Here is a 25,356-nt window from a genome sequence, read left to right on the forward strand (position 1 = left end):
CACTAAGGTTCTCTAAAAAACCTCTGAGGGCTTCACAGAACAGCTGTAATTATACTGAGATTAAATTACACACAGGTGGACTCTATTTACTAATTAGGTGACTTCTGAAGGCAATTGGTTCCACTAGATTTAAGTTAGGGGTATCAGAGTAAATGGGGCTGGAGACAAATGCGCGCCACACTTTTCAGATATTTATTTGTAAAAAAATATTGAAAACCATTTATCCTTTTCCTTCCACTTCACAATTATGTGTCAATTTGTGTTGGTCTATCACATAAAATCCCAATAAAATACATTTATGTTTTTGGTTGTAACATGACAAAATGTGGAAAATTTCAGGGGGTATGAATACTTTTTCATGGCACTGTACCTACAGAATCTATAGCAATAGGGTGAGAAATACATAATGTTTTGATGCAAAAGCCCCACTGTGGAAGATTTTCCTCCTGCAGCTATGCCTACAGTGTGAGTGATACAGTCACACTGCCTACTCAGAGTCTGTAATTTTGGACTTTCTCTGGGCAGGTAGCAGTGGATCCCCCAGCTTTTCCCTCTATATCATGTAGGGGTGAAACATCATCCTTAAAGCCTTCCCAAAAAATGTCCTCGCCTTCCCTGCTAGCACCCCAACATTCCTTTCCCTTCTAATAGCTAACATCCCATATCCTTTGCCTTCTGCTGCCTTGTGGCATTCCACATGCTGGTGGAGAGCAAGGCATTGCCTACAGGTTTGACCTTCTGGACAAAATAATGGTGTCTCGTACATGCTACTGTGGTGTAGCGCAGGCCACAAAAAAGGGCACAATAGCAGTCCCCCCAAAAAGTGCTTACTATGCACCCCTGAGGAGGAGAAAAAGTACACATTAGAAGTCTGATAAAATTGTTAATATATGTGTCCTTGAGGAGGAGGAGAAAAGGGCCCAAAAATGGTTTCTTTGCATCTTTGAGAGGGAGAAAATGGTCGCATTAGCAGCCTCTAATAAAAAGGTGCACAAAAGATGCACATTTAAGAAGCAAAAAAATGGGTACATGAACAGCACAATAAAAATAAGTGACTGCTCTGTACCCATGATGAGGATGAGGAAAAGTTTCACCAACTTCCTGCTAGATTATATTGGAGCAGTTGCAGTGCAAAGAACTAAATATATTGTTGCTGCTATGCAGCTTTGAGTAGGAGTAAAAGGGCGCATTGGTAGCACTCTCAAAGAAAGTGGCTTCTATGCGCCCCTTCAGAAGGAGGAGGAGAAAAACAGTGCTATGGCATCACTGTAAAAGAAAGTGTGTTCTTGAGGAGGAGTGCACGCCTTTTGCCACCAACTTGTCCAGGTGAGGTGCTGCTCTTACCAAGCTCTCTGGTGCCAAGTCATGTGTGTCCTCATGCCTGTGGAACTTAGATGGCTGGTACTTTCACCACAGCTGATAATCTGCAGGCAGAGGCTACAGACCACAATAGTGCTGTCCAGAACAGATACTGTATGTTAATAAAGGCCCACACTGCAGAGCTATTCCTATTTTCTGCCTAGTTAAGCATTTGTGTACTGCCCATTTGTACCAAACACAAACTTAAAGTCTATATTTAGAATTTTTGGGGGGATAACAGGGAGTTTGGGGAATGTGGAGTTGTGTTTTTGTTATGATGTTTTTTTTTTTTTAACTTTTATGACAATTCAGTGTTGCACTGTGAAAAAAAAGCTCACAAACTATACTAAGAAACTGTTTTTTCCACTGGCCAATTGGTATGATGTTAAAGACTTTAGCTTTATTTTATTTTTTAAGAGTACACTTTCTTATAGCTTTTAGATTGGGTGTGGCTGCTGCTTCCATCATTCAATTTAGACCTACTGTTGCTGGATAAAATTTAAATCTAAAACATTTTTTTTCATGCTGTAATGAATCAGATGGGTGTGTTTGTGCTGTATTTTAGCAAAGCATGTAAAAGCAAAAAGAAAACAAAAAAACAAATCAATTACACATACAAAATGTATTATGCCAGAATATGTTTTTTCTGACAGTGTCTGTGAGAATCGTACTGTTCTGTAACACCACATACAGCTTAAAAACATCTCCCAAACATGCAAGTGAAAGAATTGGTGTTTTTATCATGTAGTCCCTAAAGTTGCATTAAGAGGGGGACCCTCTTCCAGCAGTACTGTTTTGTTTTTTCATTGGTCCATATCTGCTATGGCAGTGCCCAGCTGTCTGTGCCCTTTGTTTGCATTTATTTTCAAGATCCATATTTTCAGTGGGGCTCAGATTTAGGCTTGTATTTTTCAGACTTCATGACGGGTTTGACAAATCCCCCACAAACCAAACCAATACACATTTGCGCACCCCTACTCATCAATTACAGCGGAATTCACAGTATATGCATTATACATTAAAAATTATGTTCTGGGGCTTCACTCTATTTACTGCATTTATTTTCCTACTCAATTAAAGGTTAATACATGAGTTATAGTAGTGTGGTGTGATATTGATTAAACAGTCCTGTGGCTAGCTCTTTATTGGTCAAACATCCTAGATGGTGCAGTTATGCCCCGTACACACGGTCGGACTTTGTTCGGACATTCCGACAACAAAATCCTAGGATTTTTTCCGACGGATGTTGGCTCAAACTTATCTTGCATACACACGGTCACACAAAGTTGTCGGAAAATCCGATCATTCTGAACGCGGTGACGTAAAACACGTACGTCGGGACTATAAACGGGGCAGTGGCCAATAGCTTTCATCTCTTTATTTATTCTGAGCATGCGTGGCACTTTGTCCGTCGGATTTGTGTACACACGATTGGAATTTCCGACAACGGATTTTGTTGTCGGAAAATTTTATAGCCTGCTCTCAAACTTTGTGCGTCGGAAAATCCGATGGAAAATGTGTGATGGAGCCTACACACAGTCGGAATTTCCGACAACAAGGTCCTATCACACATTTTCCGTTGGAAAATACGACCGTGTGTACGGGGCATAAGACTTAAACAAGCACATAAGTACCATTACATCTTATGAACCCCAAGTGAGAAGATATGTTAAGATAACTCCTAGGAAGAGAACAAAGGCAAAAGCTATTTGTCCCTGGGGAAGCATTTCTATGAATTCAGGCATAGCTAATACATGTATGGAGGTGAATGATACTTGAGGAAGTTGCATTGGGACCCAAAAAGGCTCTATATCTAAAGGAATTTCAGGATACAAAGACATACTAGATGCTTTCATGTCACATGGCTCAATAGTGAATTTAGTTTTCAGAACTTCCTCTGACTCTCTGACTTGTTGCACTAAGCATTAAACCTGATATAGATATATTGTATAGAGCGATAGATGATAGATAGATAGATAGATAGATAGATAGATAGATAGATAGATAGATAGATAGATAGATAGATAGATAGATAGATAGATGTGAAGTTCTCAGATGGAGTTGTCTGGTAAAGGATCACTACTCTGATGTCTTCATTTGTGTGTGTAAATTTCAGCTTGAGTTACTAAGCTCTAAGTTACTAAGACTAGATTTTTGAGTGGTTAGCAGAAAAAGGAAAATGTGTAAGAAACTGCTGAGGTACCTTCTGAGACCCTGTGCACTTTTTAATTTTTAGAATCAAGCCTGAATATAACCTAATTAGAAAATATGAAATATGTAAAGCAGGTGTCTAAAATGACCATGTCAAAAAAGGGTAACTTGTTAAAAATAAGCCTAGCCTTTAAGACAAGAGCCTATATACATACCTTTCCCGGGTCCCATGTTTTTAAATGGTGCTGCTTTGATGCCCCCCCAGCTGCTGCAGGTATTCTATGTTTGCCTGCTCCTCCTACTGGATGCATGATTACTCTTTCCAGCTTGTATGCTTGTATGTTACAACACATACCATAGAAATTCTGAATAAACTCTTCACACTGCTATATACCCTTTCTAGCAACTTTGCCCAAAAACAGGAACTTTTAGTTCACATACATTGCAAAACATGTTCAAGCTGGCCAGCTGCAAAATGCAAATGCTCCAGTGGAAATAGTGCCAACAGGGGGCAAATAGACACCAAATCCAAATAGCTTATACATATATATAACCCATCAGGTGCTAAAGAGGTGAAACACTTAACGAGTTAACGCTAAAAATTCTGAATGAACCCTCTGTACATTACTATACATCATTTCTAGCAAACTTTGAACAAAAACGTGGATTTTTAGTTCACGTACATTACAATACATGTAGTCCTTTTTTGGGGGGTTATCCAAAATGGCTTTCCCCAAACAGGATATGGTCCTAAACCTGTAGGTAAATAAGAGAACCAGAACCCTCATTAGGGTGAATTAAGAGTGGGTTTGATAATAAAATTGGCAGTGCTTCCACCCAGAACAGGGTTTTTGTGAACAAATGGGATTCCCTTCCTTGAAATTGTTTGTGTCTTTGTGTCAAAGACCTGAAGACAAGATCAACAGTCACATAGGTATCCTTTAAATGTTGTCCAACCAGTCTGGACTGGAACTCAGAGTCAGCCTATCTACTCTGCGCTTTAGTCCCGCCCTAGTAGTGTATAGTAGTCTCTTCTGGTCCAGGATTTAGTAACATGGACAGGATATCCATGTCAGGGGGCTTTAGTAACCAAAACTGCAGTGTTTATCCTCATGACACATCACAGGAAGCACCTCCATGGTTAACAGACAACAGAATTAAAATTAGACTTGGGAAACTTAACTTTAATAAATCACCGGGACCAGATGGCTTGCACCCGAGGGTACTTAGGGAACTCAGTCAAGTAATTGCCAGACCATTGTTCCTAATTTTTACTGACAGTCTACTGCCTGGAATGGTACCAACTGATTGGAGAAAAGCCAATGTAGCACCAATATTTAAAAAGGTCCCAAAATACATCCCTGGGAATTACAGACCAGTTATCCTAACATCAATAGTATGTAAACTCTTGGAGGGGATGATAAGGGACTATATACAAAATTTTAGTAATAAGAACGGTATCATTAGCAGTAATCAGCATGGATTCATGAAGAATCGTTCTTGCCAAACCAATCCATTAACCTTCTATGAGGAGGTGAATTGCCATCTAGATAACAGAAGGCCCGTAGACGTGGTGTATCTGGATTTTGCAAAAGCATTTGACACAGTTCCCCATAAATGTTTACTGTACCAAATAAGGTCTGTTGGCATGGACCACAGGGTGAGTACATGGATTGAAAACTGGCTACAAGGGCGAGTTCAGAGGGTGGTGATAAATGGGGAGTACTCGGAATGGTCAGGGGTGGGTAGTGGGGTCCCCCAGGGTTCTGTGCTGGGACCAATCCTGTTTCATTTGTTCATAAACGACCTGGAGTATGGGGTAAACAGTTCAATCTAAACAGTTCAGTTTAAATTTACAAATACTGTACTGGTGACCCCACAATAGGTTTAAAACTTTTTTGCGGAAGGGAGTTTAACAAGACTCGTGGTCACTCATTAAAATTAGAAGAAAAGAGGTTTAACCTTAAACTACGTAGAGGGTTCTTTACTGTAAGAGTGGCAAGGCTGTGGAATTCCCTTTCGACAGGCGGTGGTCTCAGCTGGTGGCATCGATAATTTCAAGAAACTATTAGATAAGCACCTGAACGACCACAACATACAGGGATATACAAGGTAATACTGACATATATTCACACACATAGGTTGGACTTGATGGACTTCTGTCTTTTTTTTACCTCACCTACTATGTAACTATGTAGGATATGTTGTTGAGTCTTTCTCTCTTTCTCTCTCTCCCCACTTCCCTCTTCCAGAGTTTCAAAGCCAACGACCCAGGGGCAGGAAGTGTATACATAATATTGTTACAGGCATTTACAAGTTCAGAAAGTAGAGGGCAATAGATCCCTACACATGTTTAAAGTGGCTTAACTTGTATATTTTTGCCCCATATTAGCCCTATATCCACTGCAGCACTTGCATGTTGCATTGCAGAGTGGGGACTGGCCAGAGAGGGATTGCTTTTGCTGAGTATTACTGGTATCTGTTAAAATTTCCATGCAAATATTGACTTCTTAAAAGGCAAAGGTATATCTACTTCCATTTGGCATACTCAGGAGCCTGCTGGGAGCACGCATAAGACTCTAAGTAGCAGAAGCAAGAATGCCATCTTCACTAGTGGGATGTAAAGTCCAAATGGAGAATTTTGCTTAGAGCAAATCCAAATAAAGCTGCTGCAAATACAAAGTGCAGGCACCTAGATGGCAGAGTTTCAGAAATTCCTGATAGTGGAAAGCTCACCAAGCCCTTCCAACTCCCAGAGCATCATAATGATGTACCCCTAGTAATGTTTTTTTTTTTTTAATCAAAATTAGTAATTTGCTCCTTCGGGGCAGCTCACTGGATAGCAGACACCCTGCATTTCTTATACTTACATTTCACTAAATCATTTGCCACCCTATTTGCTCACCTGAGCCCTCCAAATACCGATTGTGTAAGCCTCAGCTCTTGGTCAAAACTTACACAGTGCTAATGACTCTGCCATTACCGCTGCATGCTGGGACTGCAAATGGTCACTAAGGCATGCAATGCAGCATAGTTAGTGGATATAGTCACATGCTCCTCCATAACTACAAATGCTGGATTATTCTTGGGTTTTCAGCTGGTGAACAGGGTGGTAAGTTGAAGGTAAGTACAAGCTCCCGGAGGTGCCTTCTATCCAGTCAATTTTCTTGATGATAAGCAGTGAGCACATCATCTGATTGTTGATAAAAGGGTGTAAAAATGAATCATCATACATACTGTCTATGTGTATGGCTCTATGCCCTCAATTACAGCCTTGGGTGTCCTCTTGCCTTCATTGTTTCCTCTTTTGACTTCTCCGTGCTTCCTGTGAGTCTCCTTCCCTTGGTGTCACTTCTTCTCAACCTCATTCTCTAGTGTTTATTATCTCTCCCTGTAGAGCTCACATTCTTTCTTCATTTCCTTCTTCCTTAAAGGTTATTTTTTTTTTATCTTGCATGAAAATGGGAGCTATTTTAAACACTTTGATGAACAAGCTGCATAGAATAAGATAATAATAAGTCTTATTTATCCTGCATGAGATAAATTAGAACCTTTGATGAATAGACCCAATTCTCTCAATCCCTCTTGCAGCCTTTGTGCATTTATTCTCACTGCGCTTCATGTTGATCAGAGTGCATTGTTAATCCAGTATTAAAAAGAAAAAGTGTCCTATATATAACCAACAGCACTAAAGCTCTGTCCCAAATGTAAGCTGTTTTTTGAAACCTAGCTGCACCAAGCAGTATTTGTATTGAAAATGGTGATAGAATATAACCCTATATTGGTTTTAGAAAAACTTCAGCTTTTACTGTGAAAGGAACTTTCTTTTTATGGTGTTGTTTTGCTTCTGTTGGGAAACAAAATACGAAATCTCCCAGGTACGTAGCACTGTTAGGGCTTGTTTACACTGAACACCTATTTTAACCCGTAAAGGTCCACAGCACTGCACCACAACTGCATGCATAACACGTGGCTGCAGGATGGTGGTGGTGTGGTCCTAATTACTTGATTGCGTCACGTATGATGGTGATTCTGCCGGACATACGCAACATGTAGTATCAATTTTTTCTAAACCATGAACCAAACTTTGTGGCAGTGGCAATATGTATTAGGCCCCTTTCACACTAGCAGATCGATCAGGTTTGCCTAACATATTTTCAAGCAGACTCGATTGGACCCTCCAGTCTCCAGTATGGAGCGGCAAGTATCAACTGACATGTGTCCGTTGACACCTGCCGACATCCGATCCTATCCGCTTAAAACAGATGGGGATTTGTTCCCCATATGTCTGATCGATCAGATGGCAGTTGGGTGTAAATGGACAGGCAGTCCAATTACATCCAACTGCCCATAGTGTAAAATGGGCCATTCTGTGTCCACTCTGCATTAGTGGAGTGGGCACAGACCAGCCATCCGCCTGCTCAGCGGGAATCAGCAGACAGATTCCCCGCTGAGCAGGTGGACTCCAACAGAGCCCACCCCATGAGGAAGGGACCTTACCATCTCCAGATGATAATGTGGTAGGTGTGACAAAACTACAGCCAGCAAGAAAGCTATTAAAACATTTTTAAATGCAATATTTCAAGGCCATTTTGCAAACCTTGTTAAAATGTGCATGGGCAGTGGCATAGGGATACGTACCAATGTAAAGAAACTTTTTTTAAAATAACCATTTATTGGGAAGAGTGTCCTTTAATGTTACTTAAAGGGTGACACTGAAAATATTTAAATCTTTTACCCACTTAAGTCCCGGACCATTTGGCTGGCCAAAGACCAGAGCCCTTTTTGTGATAAGGCACTGCGTCACTTTAACTGACAATTGCGCGGTCGTGCGACGTGGCTCCCAAACAAAATTGATGTCCTTTTTTTCCCACAAATAGAGCTTTCTTTGGTGGTAATTGATCACCTCTGCAGTTTTTATTTTTTGCGCTATAAACAAAAAAAGACAGACAATTTTGAAAAAAAAAACAATATTTTTTACTTTTAGCTATAAAAAATATATTAAAAAACTTTTTTTTTCCTCAGTTTAGGTGATACGTATTCTTCTACATATTTTTGGTAAAAAAAATCGCAAAAAGCGTTTATTGATTGGTTTGCGCAAAAGTTATAGCGTCTACACAATAGGGGATAGTTTTATGGCATTTTTATTATTTATTAATTTTTTTTTTTACTAGTAATGGCGGTGATCGGCGATTTTTTATTGCGACTGTGACATTATGGCGGACAGATCAGACACTTTTGGCGCTATTTTGGGACCATTCACATTTATACAGCGATCAGTCCGATTAAAAATGCATTGAATACTGTGTAAATGTGACTGGCAGTGAAGGGGTTAACCACTAGGTGGCGCTGTAGGGGCTAAGTGTGTCCTAGGGAGTGATTCTAACTGTGGAGGGGGTGGGCTACGTGTGAAACGACACTGATCACCGCTCCCGATTACAGGGAGCGGTGATCAGTGTCAGTGTCATTAGGCAGAACAGGGAAATGCTTGTTTACATTAGCATTTCCCCGTTCTTCCTCTCCACGAGACGATCGTGGATATCCCCGCGGACATCGAGTCTGTGGGAACCGTGATCACACTCACAGAGCTCCCGGCGGGCGTGCCCACAAGCCACCTCTTATAGAGCAACGTACAGGTACGTTAATCTGCCTGTACGTGCCCTTCTGTCACAGTATATCTGTGTAAGGCGGTCGGGAAGCGGTTAAATAACATGCTTGGGGGATGTCTTAAAGCTGTACTCTAAGTTGTGGATACAGTATGTTGTATTTCTGTAAAAGTGACATTTTGTTTTTTACAGATAGAGGCTGCCGATCTGTCATCAGCTGTAGTAGTACTGCTGTACATAATCAATAAATGATTACAACCAGCGCTGCAAAACCCTATTAAAATGAAAAAACATACTAAATTGCGCTGTGAAAATATCAAATTAATATCATGTTTTGCCAGCTGTGACACTTTCAGGTGTATTCACCTCATCTCAAAAATATAATGTTTATTTTATCAAAAAATCATTCAACACCCAGTGCTTCTATTGACAAATGAACAAGCTTACTGTGTGAACGATGAACAAAAAATACCTGGTGTGTAAAGCACGGTAAAACCCCTCATGGATGTTTTGACAGGCAGACCAAAATGTTGGTAAAATCGTACAAATCAACAATGAGGATCATATAGTATTAATGCAATTATGAATAGAAGGTCATGATTCACAGGGCTTTTTTTCAGTGGGAATGCGGGGGAACGCAGTTCCGGCACCTTCAGCACTGAAGATATGTAATGGCAAGGGGTGCTGGGGTGTGCTGGAGGGTCTGTTGTTGCTGGCTGCTGGGGGACCTACTGCCTTTGGGGGGAGATCTACTGTTGCGGGGGGGTCAGTTGTTGCTGGGGAGGTCTATTGTTGCCGCTGCGGGATCTATTGTTGCTGGTTGTGATCTACTTTGGAGGAAGGGGTCCATTGTTACTGGCTGCTGGATGGTCTATTGATGCTGGCTGCTGGGAGAACTATTGTTGCTGGTATGGATCTATTGTTGCTGAGGCTTATTTATTGCTGCTGGGGAGGTATTTTGTTGCAGGGGGCGTCCACTGTTGCTGGGTGGATCCATTGTTGCTGGAGTATTTTTCTTTTGTGGGGGGGGGGTCTTTTGTTGCTCTAGGGTCTATTGTTGCTGGGGGGGGCTATTTGACTGCAGGGATCTATTTTTACTGCTTTTCTTGATATCATTTACAAATTCCACACAAATTATTTAGTATCACAAAATGATACTTGGTTCTGTATCCTCCAAAAGGGGCAGAACTGGGAGGCGGGTAGGGGGTGGAACCAAAGGACGGTGCTTGGAGGTGGATAGGGGTCGAAGACAAGGGGTGAAGTGCAAGGGAAGAGTACCTGCACCTATTCTTTGAGGAAAAAAAGCCCTGATGATACATAATACCCAAAACAACGCATTATGTATGTCTGGCACATACTGCCCATACATACTGGTGGGCTAGCTGTCTTACACACTGGCGTAGACACCTTACATGTTTCAGACTAATTATAGACACACTCCTAAACCTTGTGAACAGCCTTCCCAGAAGAGATCAAGCTGTTATAGCTGCAAAGGGTGGGTCAAATCAATATTGAACCTTACGGACTAAGACTGGGATGCCATTAAAGTGTGTGCGTAAAGGCAGGCGTTCCAATACGTTTGGCAATATAGTGTAGTTCATATGGGAAGGTTCAGGAGTAGTAGTTTCCTATTCATAGAAAGAAAGTGCTTTGTTTTCACTTACACTCTAATGTCATTTGGCAATGCTAACATGTCCCCTATTGGTTTATAGGGAATGTGAAGTTTCATGATTTCTCCTTGTTATTAAGACTTGTCTGCAATACCCCGCAGCAACCAGTTATTTTCAAATCTGCAATGATAATGACTGCTGGAGGATTCAAGTTGGAATCTGATTGGTTGCTGCGGGATAATACAAGTTCTTATTAGAGACATGTTGACAGACGAGGCCGGTCTTTTTTGTGGTTGTCTACAATCCAGAATTCATGCTTCAAGAATCAATACTTTCTTTACCAAGAATGTTAGAATGTTCTTCTTAGATTGATTTCCCATTTAATTTGACTTGCTGGAGGAGAAAACTACATTGTCTGTTTTAATCATCCTTTTCTACAAATACTTCAAGCAGCTGCATAAGAGCTAAAAAAAATGATTGTTCTATTATTTATAGGGAACAACAAGACAGCACCAAGTGATATGAGTTAGAGATATGGCAGTACAGTACGGCTAATAAGCACATATTGTCAGATAGAGACTTGTCTACGCAGTTTTACACTTGAAATTGAAATCATATTTCATTTCATGTTCATACTCTTTACATTGTGCGCTGTAAAACAAAAAGTGTACTTTTTTTGTTGTTATTGGGGAATGCACGTACCTGAATGTGTCACGTACCTGAGAGGAGCCTGAAATCATGAGGTCAGCCTCTCTTGTATCTCCAGCCCAGGCCCCACTGGAAGTGGAACAGAGAGTACCAAGAGACAGGAGGAACACGGGTGCCAGCAGAGATTGATGGGAGACCTGGCAGCAGGAGATGCGGTCCCAAGAAGACTGGCAACCAGTGGTTTAAGAACAGTAGCTCAGAAGTCTAGCCCAGGTTAAAGGGGCACTCTGCTTACCCTGCTATGTCAGGACGTGTGGCTTGTCAGGGCTCTCAGCAGACTTGAGGCAGGAACACTATGCGGTGCACAGAGTTGGTACAGCAGACAGCCAGGCAGGCACTTGAGCAGGACAGGAGGCCAGGATCAGAGACAGAAGCGTGGTCACAGGAATAACCAGGGCCATCAACAGGCAGGCAGTGAGGTACCAAATCATGAGCAAAGCCGAAGTCAGGAACAAAGTCAGGTCAGGAATTAGCGACAGGCCAGAAGCAGAATCCAAGATCAGGTCAGGAGCAAGCCGGGTCAGCAACAAGGGAATCATACAGACTAAATGCAGGACACAGAACAGCTGAAGATCAGTCAGCACAGAAAATAGGCATGAGCATCCTTTAAATAACCTGCCTGGCACCAACAGGAATTGTGCATGTGTGTTTGAGCAAGTGCTCATTCTTGCACGCATGCGCACACACTTGGTAACCGTTCTGTGAGAAATATCATGTGCATATCTTCGCACCAGACATCTCATAGGGATTCCCTGACAGAATGCCTGATCATGTTGAAATTAACACTAATGCCCTGTACACACAATCGGACATTGATCGGACATTCCGACAACAAAATCCATGGATTTTTTCCGACGGATGTTGGCTCAAACTAGTCTTGCATGCACATAGTCGCACAAAGTTGTCGGAAAATCCGATCACTCTGAACGCGGTGACGTAAAACACGTACATCGGAACTATAAACGGGGCAGTAGCCAATAGCTTTCATCTCTTAATTTATTCTGAGCATGCATGGCACTTTGTGCGTCGGATTTGTGTACACACGATCGGAATTTAACCGATCGGATTTTGTTGTTTTTTTATCCTGCTCTCAAACTTTGTGTGTCGGAAATTCAGACGGAAAAAGTATGATGGACCCCACACACGATCGGAATTTCCGACAACACAATCCGATCGCACTTTTTCCGTCAGAAAATCTGACCGTGTGTACAGGGCATTATAGTCTCCATCAGATGCTCGTGTGATAACAAAGGGGCACAACTGGGAATCAGTGTGATCACCCTATAACAGAAAGTGCCTGAATGAGGGCATTCAATGAAGGTTCACCTGCTGTTATTTTTACAAACCCCCTCGGATTTAGAAACACTGAAAATGACTTTTGAAATTAAGTTGTATGTTAAAGCCCCTTTTGGGTTTGGGGTTGAGGCTGGATGATGATAATTGAATGCACATGGGAGTTAATTCATCTCGGTACCCAACAGATGCCAGAATTGTGCGCTGAGCAATGCAAGCACGTGTTACTATTACAATTATAGGAATACAATACAAGACTGACAGATATTCTGTACATACAACAAACATGCACAAACACTACCTACAATAGGAATATGCTAAAAGCTACTTAGCTCAGGTTATGGCGGGTTCAAAAGCTCCGCAGGCAACCAGGGTTCTATAATGACATAAGAACAAGGAAGGCCCGTGCCAGAAGAAACTACACCTGATGATGACACTATCACCTGATTTCCTGCAATCATTAGAGTACAGCCAGGGTCATGGTTGCCTACAGAGATTGTGGAAGTCGCTATAACCTCTGCTAAGTAACTTTTAGCATATTCCTATTGTATAGATAGGTAGTGTTTGTACATGCTTGTTGTATGTATATATGTCAGTCTTGTTTTGTGTTCCTATGATTGTAATAGCTTGTGGGTACAGCATTTTGTTTAATAAAAGCACATTAATACACTATTGAGGTTTAATTTCTTCCTTGGGTTCACTGCAAAGAACCTAAAAGACAAAGCAAAACAATGTGCAGATTAGTATACCGTGTATTGGCATAGTATGCCTCTTTTGTATAAAAAAAATGTTGCATACAATTTTTTGTTTTCAAGACACATTTCTGCTTTTACATGTTAAAGCTCGTATGAGATTTTAGTAAGTAGGTTATATAATCTGTATAAAATGGCCCTGTTTTCCTATATTCAAGACAAAGCACTTTAGGCATTCAGCCCTTCTGCAGGATTAGGGTGCAGTGCTGCAAACCTGGCTTGTTGTGCTGCAAGTCTTTGGAGTAAACTTTATTGTAGAACAAAAGACAATCTGATACTGTATCAGATTGTCTTTTAGCATTGTGTAGCATTGTGTTGCAGCCCTACTAAACAACATTGGACCCTTCTGCCAATGTTGATAACAGTTGTTGAAAAAGCAGAAGACTTTCTGCAAACCTCATGAGTCTTCTACGTTAAGTTGGCCATATATCACTCACATTTTGGCCATTCCTGCTTGCTCAGCCAAGATTCAAGCAGTAGCTGGTCCATTCAACAAAAGTCCATTGTTTAATCAACTTTTGTCAAAGCAGCCTGTTGGAAAATTATCAACCAAACAGTGCCTGCATCCAATCAAATGCAGGCACTTTTTGAGTATTCTGACAGCCAGCAATGCCGGCTGTCAGAATAAAATTGCCCATCAGTGGTTATTCATCTATCCACATGTAGATGGGAGAATTTGTTAAAATTCTTTCATTCAGCCCACAGACTAAACAAAAGAAATCTATACATGTGTGGCCATCTTAAGACGTACCTGGTTCATCATAGAGGGTTTTTAAGCCAGTTTCCCCAAAGTGTACAATGCTCTCACACAAACTCTATGTTCTTGGGCTCTCGACATGATTTGGAAAGAGTAGGTGTCAGGGCTGGGCTCCAGCTACGTAACAAGTAGATCTTTTCTTTTTTCAGCTGTTGGTTAATTACCAGCTACTCGTTGTTACCTCAGTGACACACCTGGTTACTGTTAACCTGCCTCCCAAGTCCAGCCTACAGCCAGCCCCCCTGTTGCTATTTAAGCAGCTTAGTACATTTCCTCCTTGCCTTTGCATGGTCTATGATTTCTAAGTGTTTCCTTCTGGTGCTCCTGTGTATGACTTGGCCTGGCTGAATTCCCTTCCAAATCCTGTTCCTGATTTTTGCTCCTGACTATGCTGACTTCTGGTTTCCTGACCCCGCCTCGTCTGATTACCTGCGCCGGCATTCAAACCCTTGCTTCTGTCTTTTTACTACGTTCCTGAACTGTGTTATTTTTGCCATTTCATTAAAGGTGTGATTTTTCACTGCACTTTCTGTCTGTGTCTGCTTTATAGTTCCTGACTGTAGGGGAGGTTAAAACCTGTGCCCTAGTGCAGATATGTCCCTCCATGCCCTGTAAATATAACAGGAAGTGAAAGAAAATCTCTGCAAAGTAAGAGTAATCCTCTGGCAGTTATTACAGCAACACTTATACCTATTGGAAGAGTTCCCCTCTATACCTATACCCTCTATACCTATTTCAGTGAAAATTAAAAATTGTGGATTTTTCCCCACTTTCACTTCCGTAGACAATGGTCACTAAGACAAACAGACAAAAGTAAATCTTCCAATCAGGGACACAAACGACAATATAAATCTGACAGGGTGGCTAACCCTTTCTTACTCAAAATAAAAGAAAATGTTTGGGCTTTAGACCAGCCATAATCGGTTTAAATCATGTATGGACAGGCTGAATGTACCAAGTTGATTAGGTACAACCAGCCTTGCATCCGATTATCGCTGCGGCTAACATAGCCGCTAGTAATAATCATTGTTTTTTCCCAACACGGACAGCTTCAATCACCAGAAGAATACAATGGCTAGGCGGGAGGGATTACCCTGTCAAGCCCGTGATTGCAGGAAAGAAATTGGCTCTGTGTATGGACTGCTTTAGATACACATTAATTTCAGAGACTCTTTTAGGGACAGCGTTTAGAAGAGAGGATTTAGTCCCTTTTCACACAAGCTGCAGACTTTACTGCAAAAAAAAGAGAGATCGCTGCTGCCTCCTAAATGCGGGGGGGGGGTGTTGTTGGTGGATAGGTCGGGGGATGGGATATACATGGAGTCACTCCGTCCTCAGCCCCCCATTCACTGCACAGTCCCCGCTTTATATCAGTGACCACCGTCCCCCTTTACATTTAAGTTCCCCTTTAAAGCAGCCCAGGTGTCCTCAGTTCCCCTTCACATTACAGCCCCCCTTTACATTACAGTGCCCCTTTACAGTGCAGTCCCCTTTACATCACAGTGCCCCTTTACCTTAATGTAACCGGGACTGCTCTGTAAAGGGGTACTGTAATGTAAAGGGGTACTGTAATGTAAAGGGGGACTGTGATGTGATGGGGAACTGAGGATACTGTGGAACTTCTTTAAAGGGGAGCTGTGATGTAAAGGGGACTGCACTGTAAAGGGGGCACTGTGATATAAAGGGGCCTGCACCGTAAGGATTACAGTGCTCCTTCACAATCCCCTTTATATTAAGTGCCCCTAGCAATTATAACCTCATCCATCACAGTGCCCCTGCAGTCTATCCCCCCTTTCCCCTCTAACAGGACCCTTCCTCATTCCAGTTTCTGCCTCCCCTGCACAGGACTCCTACCTTTTGACAGGGCAGGGGCTGTTATCAGTCCATGTGTCCTCTCTCGGCTCCTCCGCCTGCCCTGCTGATGATGTTATTCTATTAGCAGGTCAGAGAGTGGGAGGAGCTCTCCATTACAATCGGCAGCTCCTCCCACCCCCTGCCATGCTGATAGGATGACATTGTCGGTGGGGCGGGCGAAGGAGTCGGGAGAAGACACTCAGGCATGGCCGCACAGAAGGAGGTGAGCAGGAACCACGGTCTGTGATAGCCTTATGTGGACCGCAGTCGCCGCTCACCTCCTGTTGTGCGGCTCGGTCATCATCAGGCCACAGACCAGCACCAGTCCTCGGCCCGGGGGTTGAAGTACCAATGCCATAGGGGACTTTACTTTGAACTAGCACATCACAACTACCATAGCCCTGTTTGGCACATGGTTGCTGTTGACTTCAATATGCCAAGTTATAATTGCTGCACAGTGAAGCGAAGCATCATGGCCATGGCAATGTGGATTCACCCCTCTATCCACCATGTAACTTTGGAGGTGGTTGGTAAGAAACACAAGACAACTGTCTGTTTTTACTGCCAGCTGCATTCCAGCTCTTTGGAAATCCTCTTCACTGCCTACTATACGGCAATGGTGCCATCGAGTTCAGGAAATAAAACATATGGAAAATCTTACAAGTCTTCTTAAATGAACAACAATTAAATTTAGCAATATATGGTCACCCCTGGAAGGACTACTCCCATTCTGAAGAATTCATCCATATCCTAAAGCCTCGTACACGCGATCGGACTTTCCGACAACAAAACCGTGGAATTTTGCCCGAAGGGCAAACTTGTCTTGCATACATATGATCACACAAATGTTGGCCAACAATTACGAACGTAGTCACGTACTATGTGGTTATTCAGCTCTTTAGCGCCACCCTCTGGGCTCCTTCTGCTAATTTCGTGTTAGTAGAAGTTTGGTGAGTGTTGATTCGCGCTTTTCTTTTTGCATTTATCATTTAGCGCTTTTGAGTTTTGCGCTTTTCAGTTTGTTTCTGAACAGCCGTTCGACAACCAGCCATGTTGCGGAATCAAAGGAGATAACGTGTTATTTATTATTGAACTGGACATTTATTGCTTTGACATTATTTTTTTGGTTGAATAATGATTTGATTTGGTATATTTCTATATTTTTGGATGCATAAAATGCACTTTTTGGTTAAGTTCTATTGGCATATAACATGTCTAATGTTATTTTTTTAATGCAGAATAAAAAAATGTGTAGAATGATACCTGGCCATGTGTTTTACTTCAAATGACAGTTTGGGAGTAGGCAGTTACATTTTAAAAAATACTATGTAAAATTGACAAGGGACACCAACATAGTTGTATCTTTGACCTTAAAAACTACTATGGTGTTGTATTCTTGATATCACTATAAAAAAAAAAGCCTTTGAAAATTAGTTTGCAATAACTCCATCAGTATCACCAGCAAAGCAGCTTCATTATTATCCCATTAAAGAAGAAGAGAATTGTGCGCTGCATTTGGAGATTTCATAATTTGCCATGTCACGAATGTTAATTCTCCATTAGGAACACTAGTTTACAAGACCGACCGCTTCTGCTTCCGAGCATGCGTGTTTGTACTTTGGACTTTTGTTTAGCGCAAAGTTCATCACCAATTGTCCAATGGAGCATACACACAGTCGGATTTTCCGCCAACAGCCTGACATCCAACATTTCCCGTCAGAAAATCCGATCGTGTGTATGGGCCTTAACTCTTTCCCTTCCTCTTCATGGAGCCCTTAGGGTAAATATTGTTTCATCGCCTATATAAAATCTTTATATCTATGAACCAATTATTCTCCCCGATTAGATCAGGGGTACTAATCTCCCTAACACCCTCTCTACCACCCCCCTCCAACCCCCCCCCCCCCCTTTGTTTTTTCTGGTCTTATACCATATACTATATATGAATAATAATCATCACTATGCTACCTATTTTTTTTTCTCCACGATTATACATGCTATTACCTCATTATTCATTGTGTAATATGTCATGTAATATTTATTATAACACAGCATTTTCAAATCTCTTTGTCCATACTATGATAGGGGAAAGGATTTTTTTTGTTTAATTAATTTCTATTATTATTATTTATTTTTTTATTATTCATATATTGGTTTGTATTTACTGTTTGTAGTGAGTGCTTCTCATGTGTTTTCTTTGCATTGTAATACTTTAAATCTCTTAAATAAAAGAATGCAAAAAAAAAATAACCAGTGCCTTATGACTACGGTGCAGGAAATGCGCACAGAATGCTGGGTTTTCTGCACCGCGTTCTGCTGTGAACTGGCCCTTACTTCAGGATACACACGACTACAGGAGATAATTCACTGAACCAGACAATTCTGCCCCAATGCATCCTAAAGGCAAGATTCATACTGAAAATCCCAACCAAACTCATGACCTTGGTTTGGGTTGTGTGGACTTCTATGGTAGCACGGCTCCCTTGGAGGGTCTCACAGCTCAAAGAAAAAAAATGTACTCAACATGTCATTATTACTAAACAAACCCGTTGCATCCTCAGGATCACCTGTACATCAAAATATCAAAATATATCTCCTGTTTTGTGCAAAAGCATAGTTACAGGGTTCTTCGTCTTAATGGAAAGCCCCTTTAAGTAGGATGACTCCTGACTTCATCTATAAAGCAGATTGAGAACAATCTTATAAATTAGCCCTTATTTACCCTTTGCATGCAGACATACTCGTGGGACTGAGACAAACATGTCTTAGGCTTAACTACCTGAAATATTCATACTATGAGCCTGATGAAAAATTAACTCTTTCTTCTCAAGGGATAAAAGGCTTGTTCCTTATAAATGCTGTTTCTCTCTACGTGACTAGTGGAAAGGTAATGAGCAGTGACAGCAGGGAGGAGCTTGGCCTGGTTTTCCGATGCACACATGAACTTTTACACCTCACTGAGCAAACTGCAAGAAGGCTTCCTCCTCTTGCTATCATTTGATTCTACTGTTTTCTCCCTTGCATCTAATATTGCATTTTGTTTTTAATCAAACTGTTTGCCTAGATTGCCCTCTGTCTGGATTTTTTATACAGGTATCTATGATAATGGTCATGTGTTATAAATTTGACCCGTCATGTAAAACAATCCTATTTTTTAAACACACTCTGAGAGTCAATCTTTTCAGAAATGCTTAATCCTCCTTTCCCACCCTTCCTCTAAAATATTTTTCTCTGTGTTTCTGTAAAAAATAACACTCACCAGTTAAAAGGTAACTCCACGTAATAGCAACTAAAAAAATAATATAACATATACAATTACTACTAGTGTTGGGGCGAATGGGTTGGCCCGAGCATGAGGTCGGCCGCACATTGGCTGTTTTGCCCGTTCATCCAACACCCAAATTTGCAGGGTGTTTGGCGGGTGTTCGCCCCGCTGAATGCCCTTCAATGCACTGCGTGCTGCACAGTGCATTTTGCGCTCTGATTGGACAAAGCTTTGCCCAATCAGGGCGCAGTATAAGCTGGTTGTTAAGGAGCGGGGCCGGGAAGATGGCCACAGTGTCCTTAACAACTGATTAGTCATCAGCTGTCAATGGGTTTCCCCGCTGATGCTCGTCTCCCCCCCTAACCCTCTCGCCAGCCCCCCACTTACCCCATGCAGGTCGCGGGTGGCTTCTCCTCCTGGCCAATCCGGTCACTTCTCCTCCTGGCCAATCTGGTCTTAGGACGAGCTTCCTGTCCTGATTGGTCAGGAAGAGAAGCAGGAAGACAATAGCGAATGTTGATTTGCTAGTGTCACAAGTGGGTGGGGTTGTGCTCTGCGCCCTGAGCCCAACTTTTTTGAAGCCAATTAGAGCCACCGGCTCTAAGCACGTACTTAAAAAAAACCTCAAAGAACTCTATGGAAATTAGGGGCCAGCGCATTGAGATTACGGGGTGGCGCCCCTGCACCCCTTATGGACTGGCAACAGCTGCCATCTACACAAGCTCAAAGCCTCCTGACACTGGCCCTATTCATAGTTATTACTGATTACCTTCTGTATTAGTCAAAACTTTATGAGTTGCACAGGTTCAGTAAAGTTATTGGTTATTATGGTGCATCTGTCATATGGTATAACTGCTCGAGTTTACATTACATTGATTCCCTATACCCTTATAGTAAGGCTTGTTTAAACTGTATGTGTGGGCCTTGTCCACACAGGGCATACAATACTGTACGCCTGCACTTGGCCATGTTTACCTGCATGGGGATGCACAGGTGTTCCATGCATCTCCATGCGGGAAGTCCCATTAATTTCTATTGGTTATGTCTGTTCAGCTGCTGTGTCCTTATATGACATCCATGTTAGTGCAGGTGCGTGTCCCCAAATGCATACAGGGTGAGTTCAGGGACACACACCCTGAACTCACAGGATTTATATAGCGCCAACAGTTTGCAATTTCATGGAGCTTACAATCTAAAGGGAGGGGAAAGTGGTACAAGAGATAATAGCTTTGGGGGAGGACTTGATGGAGGGGCCTAAGTACAGTTTTTTTAGGTGAAGGTGGGGTAGCCTTCCCTGAATAAATGTGTTTTCAGGAATTGCCTAAAGGCAGACAGCGTAGGAGCTAATCGGACATACTGGTGTAGGGCAGTGATTGGATAAGGGGTTGAAGGAAAGGTCAGAGTCTATGATTATACCTAGCAACCTTCCATATGTGGAGGGATAAATAATTGTGCTATTGATTTCAATAGTAAAGTCATAAGGGGGGATCTGGGAGTAGGAAATATTACAAGCACAGTTGTACACAGATTGAGTTTGAGATAATGGTGTGACGTCCATACTGATAAGTTGCTCAGTAATTTTGTTACACATGAGATCGAGGGGTGAGCTGGGGAGTAGAAAGATAGATTTGGGTGTCATGAGCGTAGAGGTGATATTGGAAGACATGGGAGGTCATCATCTGGCCCAGAGAAGAGGTGTATAGAGAGAATAGGAGGGGCCCAAGGAGGAGCCTTGTGGTACCCCAACAGAAAAAGGAAGAGGAATGGTTGACTGTGTCAAAGTCAGTGTAAAGGTCTAATGGGGCGTAAACACGGTCGGACTTCTCGTCCAGACTGGTCTGACGGACGCCAACGGACCAAATCTGGTGGACAATCCGATCGTGTGTGGGCTTCACCGGACCTTCAGCGGACTTTTCCAGTCGCAAATCTGACAGACTTTAGATTTGGAACAGGCTTCAAATCTTTACGTCGTAACTCCGCCGGAGCCAGAAATCCGCTCGTCTGTATGCTAGTCCGACGGACAAAAACCGACGCTAGGGCAGCTATTGGCTATCAACTTCATATATATATATATATATATATATATACATATATATATATATACATATATATATATATATATATATATATATATATATATATATATATATATATATATATATACATATATATATATATATATATATATATATATATATATATATATATATATACAGTATATATATATATATATTTTTTTTTTTTTTTTTTAATTGTCTGCCTTTTTTTGTTTATAGCACTAAAAATAAAAACAGCAGAGGTGATCAAATACCACCCAAAGAAAGCTCTATTTGTTGGGAAAAAAAGGACATCAATTTTGTTTGGTTACAATGTCGCACAACGCGCAATTGTCAGTTAAAACCACACAGTGCCGTATCGCAAAAAATGGCCTGGTCATTAAGAGGGTAAATCTTTCCAGGACTGAAGTGGTTAAAGCATGACATGTTAGGTATCTATTTACTCGGCTTAACATCATCTTTCACATTATACAAAAAAATTGGGATAACTTTACTGTTTTTTTCTTTTATACTCATGAAAGTGTATTTCTTCCAAAAAAATTGCATTTGAAAGACCGCTGTGCAAATACAGTATGACATAAAATATTGCAAGGATTGACATTTTATTCTCTAGGGTCTCTGTTAAAATATATATCCATATAATGTTTGGGGGTTCTTAGTAATTTTCTAGCAAAAAATACAGATTTTAACTTGTTAGCAACAGGTGTCAGAAAAAGGCTTAGGCATGAAGGGGTTAAGTGCGCTAGTAGGTGAAGGCAGAGGGGGGTGAAGTAGGGAATTAACCATAAAAAAGAGCTGATGAAAAATGGATGAAAGAGCTTTGATGAGAGTGGTGTCATAGGTTTGTTTAGCAACATGGAGGCAGGAGAGAATTACTGGGACTTCCCACACAGGGAAGCACACCGGTGCATCCCCGTGTGGGGAAATATGGCCCTGCACAGGCATACGGTATTGTACGCCTTTTGTGAATGAGGCCTACATGACAGATGTGTAAATATAAATGATATAATATCACTTGCAATACCAGCTGACATGCAGTATCTTTATGTCTATGTGCAGCAAGATGACATTAAGGAGAATGATGGCAGTTTGCTTGGAGACCCTGGGCAAACTTCCCCTGAGAAGAAGGATGGAGTGAAGTGGCAAAGGCCACGTCTCACCCGCAGAACTCTGATGAAGTGCTGCCTGGTTAAGTGGATACTTTCCAGTACATCACCACAAGGTCCAGGTAATAAAAATGTACCAAAATTAATATCTGATTTTGATGTATTGTAACATTATTGTATTGTAATATAATGTAACACAGACCTTCTGTTGAATTTCTGACTTTTACAAATGTAGCCAGTTAGCTTTTCCTATGTTCAAGCACTTATTGTCAAATCTAAATTTCATGATTCACTTGCACATGTTGAAAATATATGTTAAAAATATAGCATATACTGTATATTATATAACGTTCCACTCTACATGACTGTAATAATATATGCACGGCCCAATATTTGTATATTCAATTGGCATCTACTTGTACTAAAATATTGAATATACAGTGGGTAAAATAATGATTTGATCCCTTACAGATTTTGTAAGTTTGCCCACTTACAAAAAAGTAAGGGGTCTATAATTTTTATCATAGGTGTATTTTAAATGATAGAGACCCCCTTTACAACAAGTGCCCCTTTTACATCAGGTGTCCCAATCAGAGCCCCCCTTTACAACAGGTGTCCCCATCAGCATCCCCCTATAAATCAGGTGTCCTCAACCAAAAAAAAAAAAAAAAAACTCATGATACAAATATTATAATTTGAGCTGCAGTTCAGTGAGTAAAATAAGTATTTAAACCCCAAGCAAAACATGACTTAAGACTTGGTGGAGAAACCCTTGTTGGCAAGCACAGAGGTAAGACATTTCTTGTCAATGGTCAATGGTGGCTGGTGCTCAAAATTTTTTTGGGGGGGGGGGGGGCAAACAAACTGAAAAATTAAACTGTTAGTAATGCAGGACTGTAAATAGCCATTTGTCAGGTGATTATGTATCATTGCTGCTAGATAAAACTGTACCCATCATATGCAGCCTCACTGTGCCCCTCAATTTCAGCCTCACTGTGCCCCGCAATTGCAGCCTCACTGTGCCCATCATATGCAGCCTCACTGTGCCCATAAATTTCAGCCTCACTGTGCTTATTAATTGCAGCCTCACTGTGCCGATCAATTTCAGCCTCACTGTGCCCATTAATTGCAGCCTCACTGTGCCCATCACAGTAGGCTAACCATATCCACATTTCAAGTAAAAGAAAATAAAACCACTTAACATAAGGTGTCCTCATCATAGCCCCCTTTTACATCAGATGCCCCTTTACAACATGTGTCCCCATCAGCATCCCCCTATACATCAGGTGTCCTCATCAAAGTCCCTCTCTACATCAGGTGTCCCCATCAGAGTCTTCTTTTCCATCAGATGTCCCCATAAGAGCCCACCTTTACATCAGATGTCCCCATCAGAACTTGGTGACCAGGTTTGCACACATCTCAGGAGGGATTTTGGTCCACTCTTCTTTACAGATCTTCTCTAAATCCCTAAGGTTTCTTGGCTGTTTCTTGGCTACTGGAAGTTTCAGCTCCCTCCAGTGGCGTCACTAGGGTTGGTGTCACCCGGTGCCGAAAAAATTGGTGTCACCCCCTACTCCACCAACTACCTCAGTATAGACCCCCCTCCACTAACTACAGACCCTACTCCATCAATATAGCCCCCCTCCCTCAGCACAGACCCCCTTCCATCAATATAGACCCCCCCACTAAGTACAGACTCCCCTCCCTCAGTACAGACCCCCCTCCATCAGTACAGACCCCCGCTCAGTGCAGACCCCCTTTCTCAGTATAGACGTACAGACTCCCATCCCTTATTGCAGACACCCCCATCAGTACAGACACCCTCCCTCAGTGCAGAGTCTGCAGACCCCCCTCCATCAGTATCAACCTCCCACCTCAGTGCAGACCCCCCATCAGTACATACACCCCCCCTCAGTGCTGACCCCCCTCAGTGCTGACCCCCATTTAGTATAGAATCCCCCCTCAGTGCAGACCCCCCATTAGTATAGAATCCCCCTCAGTGCAGACCCCCCATTAGTATAGAATCCCCCCTCAGTGCAGACCCCCCATTAGTATAGAATCCCCCCTCAGTGCAGACTCCCCCATCAGTATAGAATCCCCCCTCAGTGCAGACCCCCATAAGTATAAAATCCCCCCCTCAGTGCCAACCCCCATTAGTATAGAACCCCCCCTCAGTGCAAACCCCCCATAAGTATAAAATCCCCCCTCAGTGCCAACCCCCATTAGTATAGAATCCCCCCTCAGTGCAGAGCCCCCATTAGTATAGAATCCCCCCTCAGTGCAGACCCCCCATTAGTATAGAATCCCCCCTCAGTGCAGACCCCCCATTAGTATAGAATCCCCCCTCAGTGCAGACCCCCCATTAGTATAGAATCCCCCCTCAGTGCAGACCCCCCATTAGTATAAACACCCCCTGCACATATCCACCCACATATACATAAAGTTTACAGACCTCAGAACAGCGCAGTAGTGTGAGGGATGCTGTATATATACACACAGCGGTGTGTGTCCCTTCGGGCTCCTCCTCCTCTTGTGTGGATGTAAACAGAGAGGAGGGGGAGGCGGCTTCAGTCCGCTGCGCTGAGGGACACAGCGCAAGACCTGAGGCACAGATCAGGGCAGCGGGCAGTGTTAACAGTGCGTGCCGCTACCTACGGGTGTCACCCCTCTGGCGGGTGTCACCCGGGTGCTACCCGCACCCCCCGCACCCACCTAACAACGCCACTGGCTCCCTCCATACATTTTCTATAGGATTAGGGTCTGGTGACTGACTAGGCTACTCCATGACATAAATGTGCTTCTTTTTATGCCACTCCTTTGTTGTCTTGGCGGTATGTT

General features: G+C 42.2%; 1 protein-coding gene across 1 annotated transcript in view; it reads left to right on the forward strand.

Annotated features, from left to right (window-relative positions):
• KCNIP3 (potassium voltage-gated channel interacting protein 3) overlaps nt 1-25,356 on the forward strand; it is a 240,095-nt gene that overhangs the window by 27,366 nt on the left and 187,373 nt on the right. Inside the window, exon 2 of the mRNA XM_073622052.1 lies at nt 22,472-22,640. Within this exon, the coding sequence (XP_073478153.1) occupies nt 22,472-22,640 (169 nt within the window). The remainder of the gene's footprint in view (nt 1-22,471; nt 22,641-25,356) is intronic.

Source organism: Aquarana catesbeiana, linkage group LG03 (genome assembly GCF_042186555.1).
Source record: "Aquarana catesbeiana isolate 2022-GZ linkage group LG03, ASM4218655v1, whole genome shotgun sequence".
In the NCBI taxonomy this organism is placed as follows: Eukaryota; Metazoa; Chordata; class Amphibia; order Anura; family Ranidae; genus Aquarana; species Aquarana catesbeiana.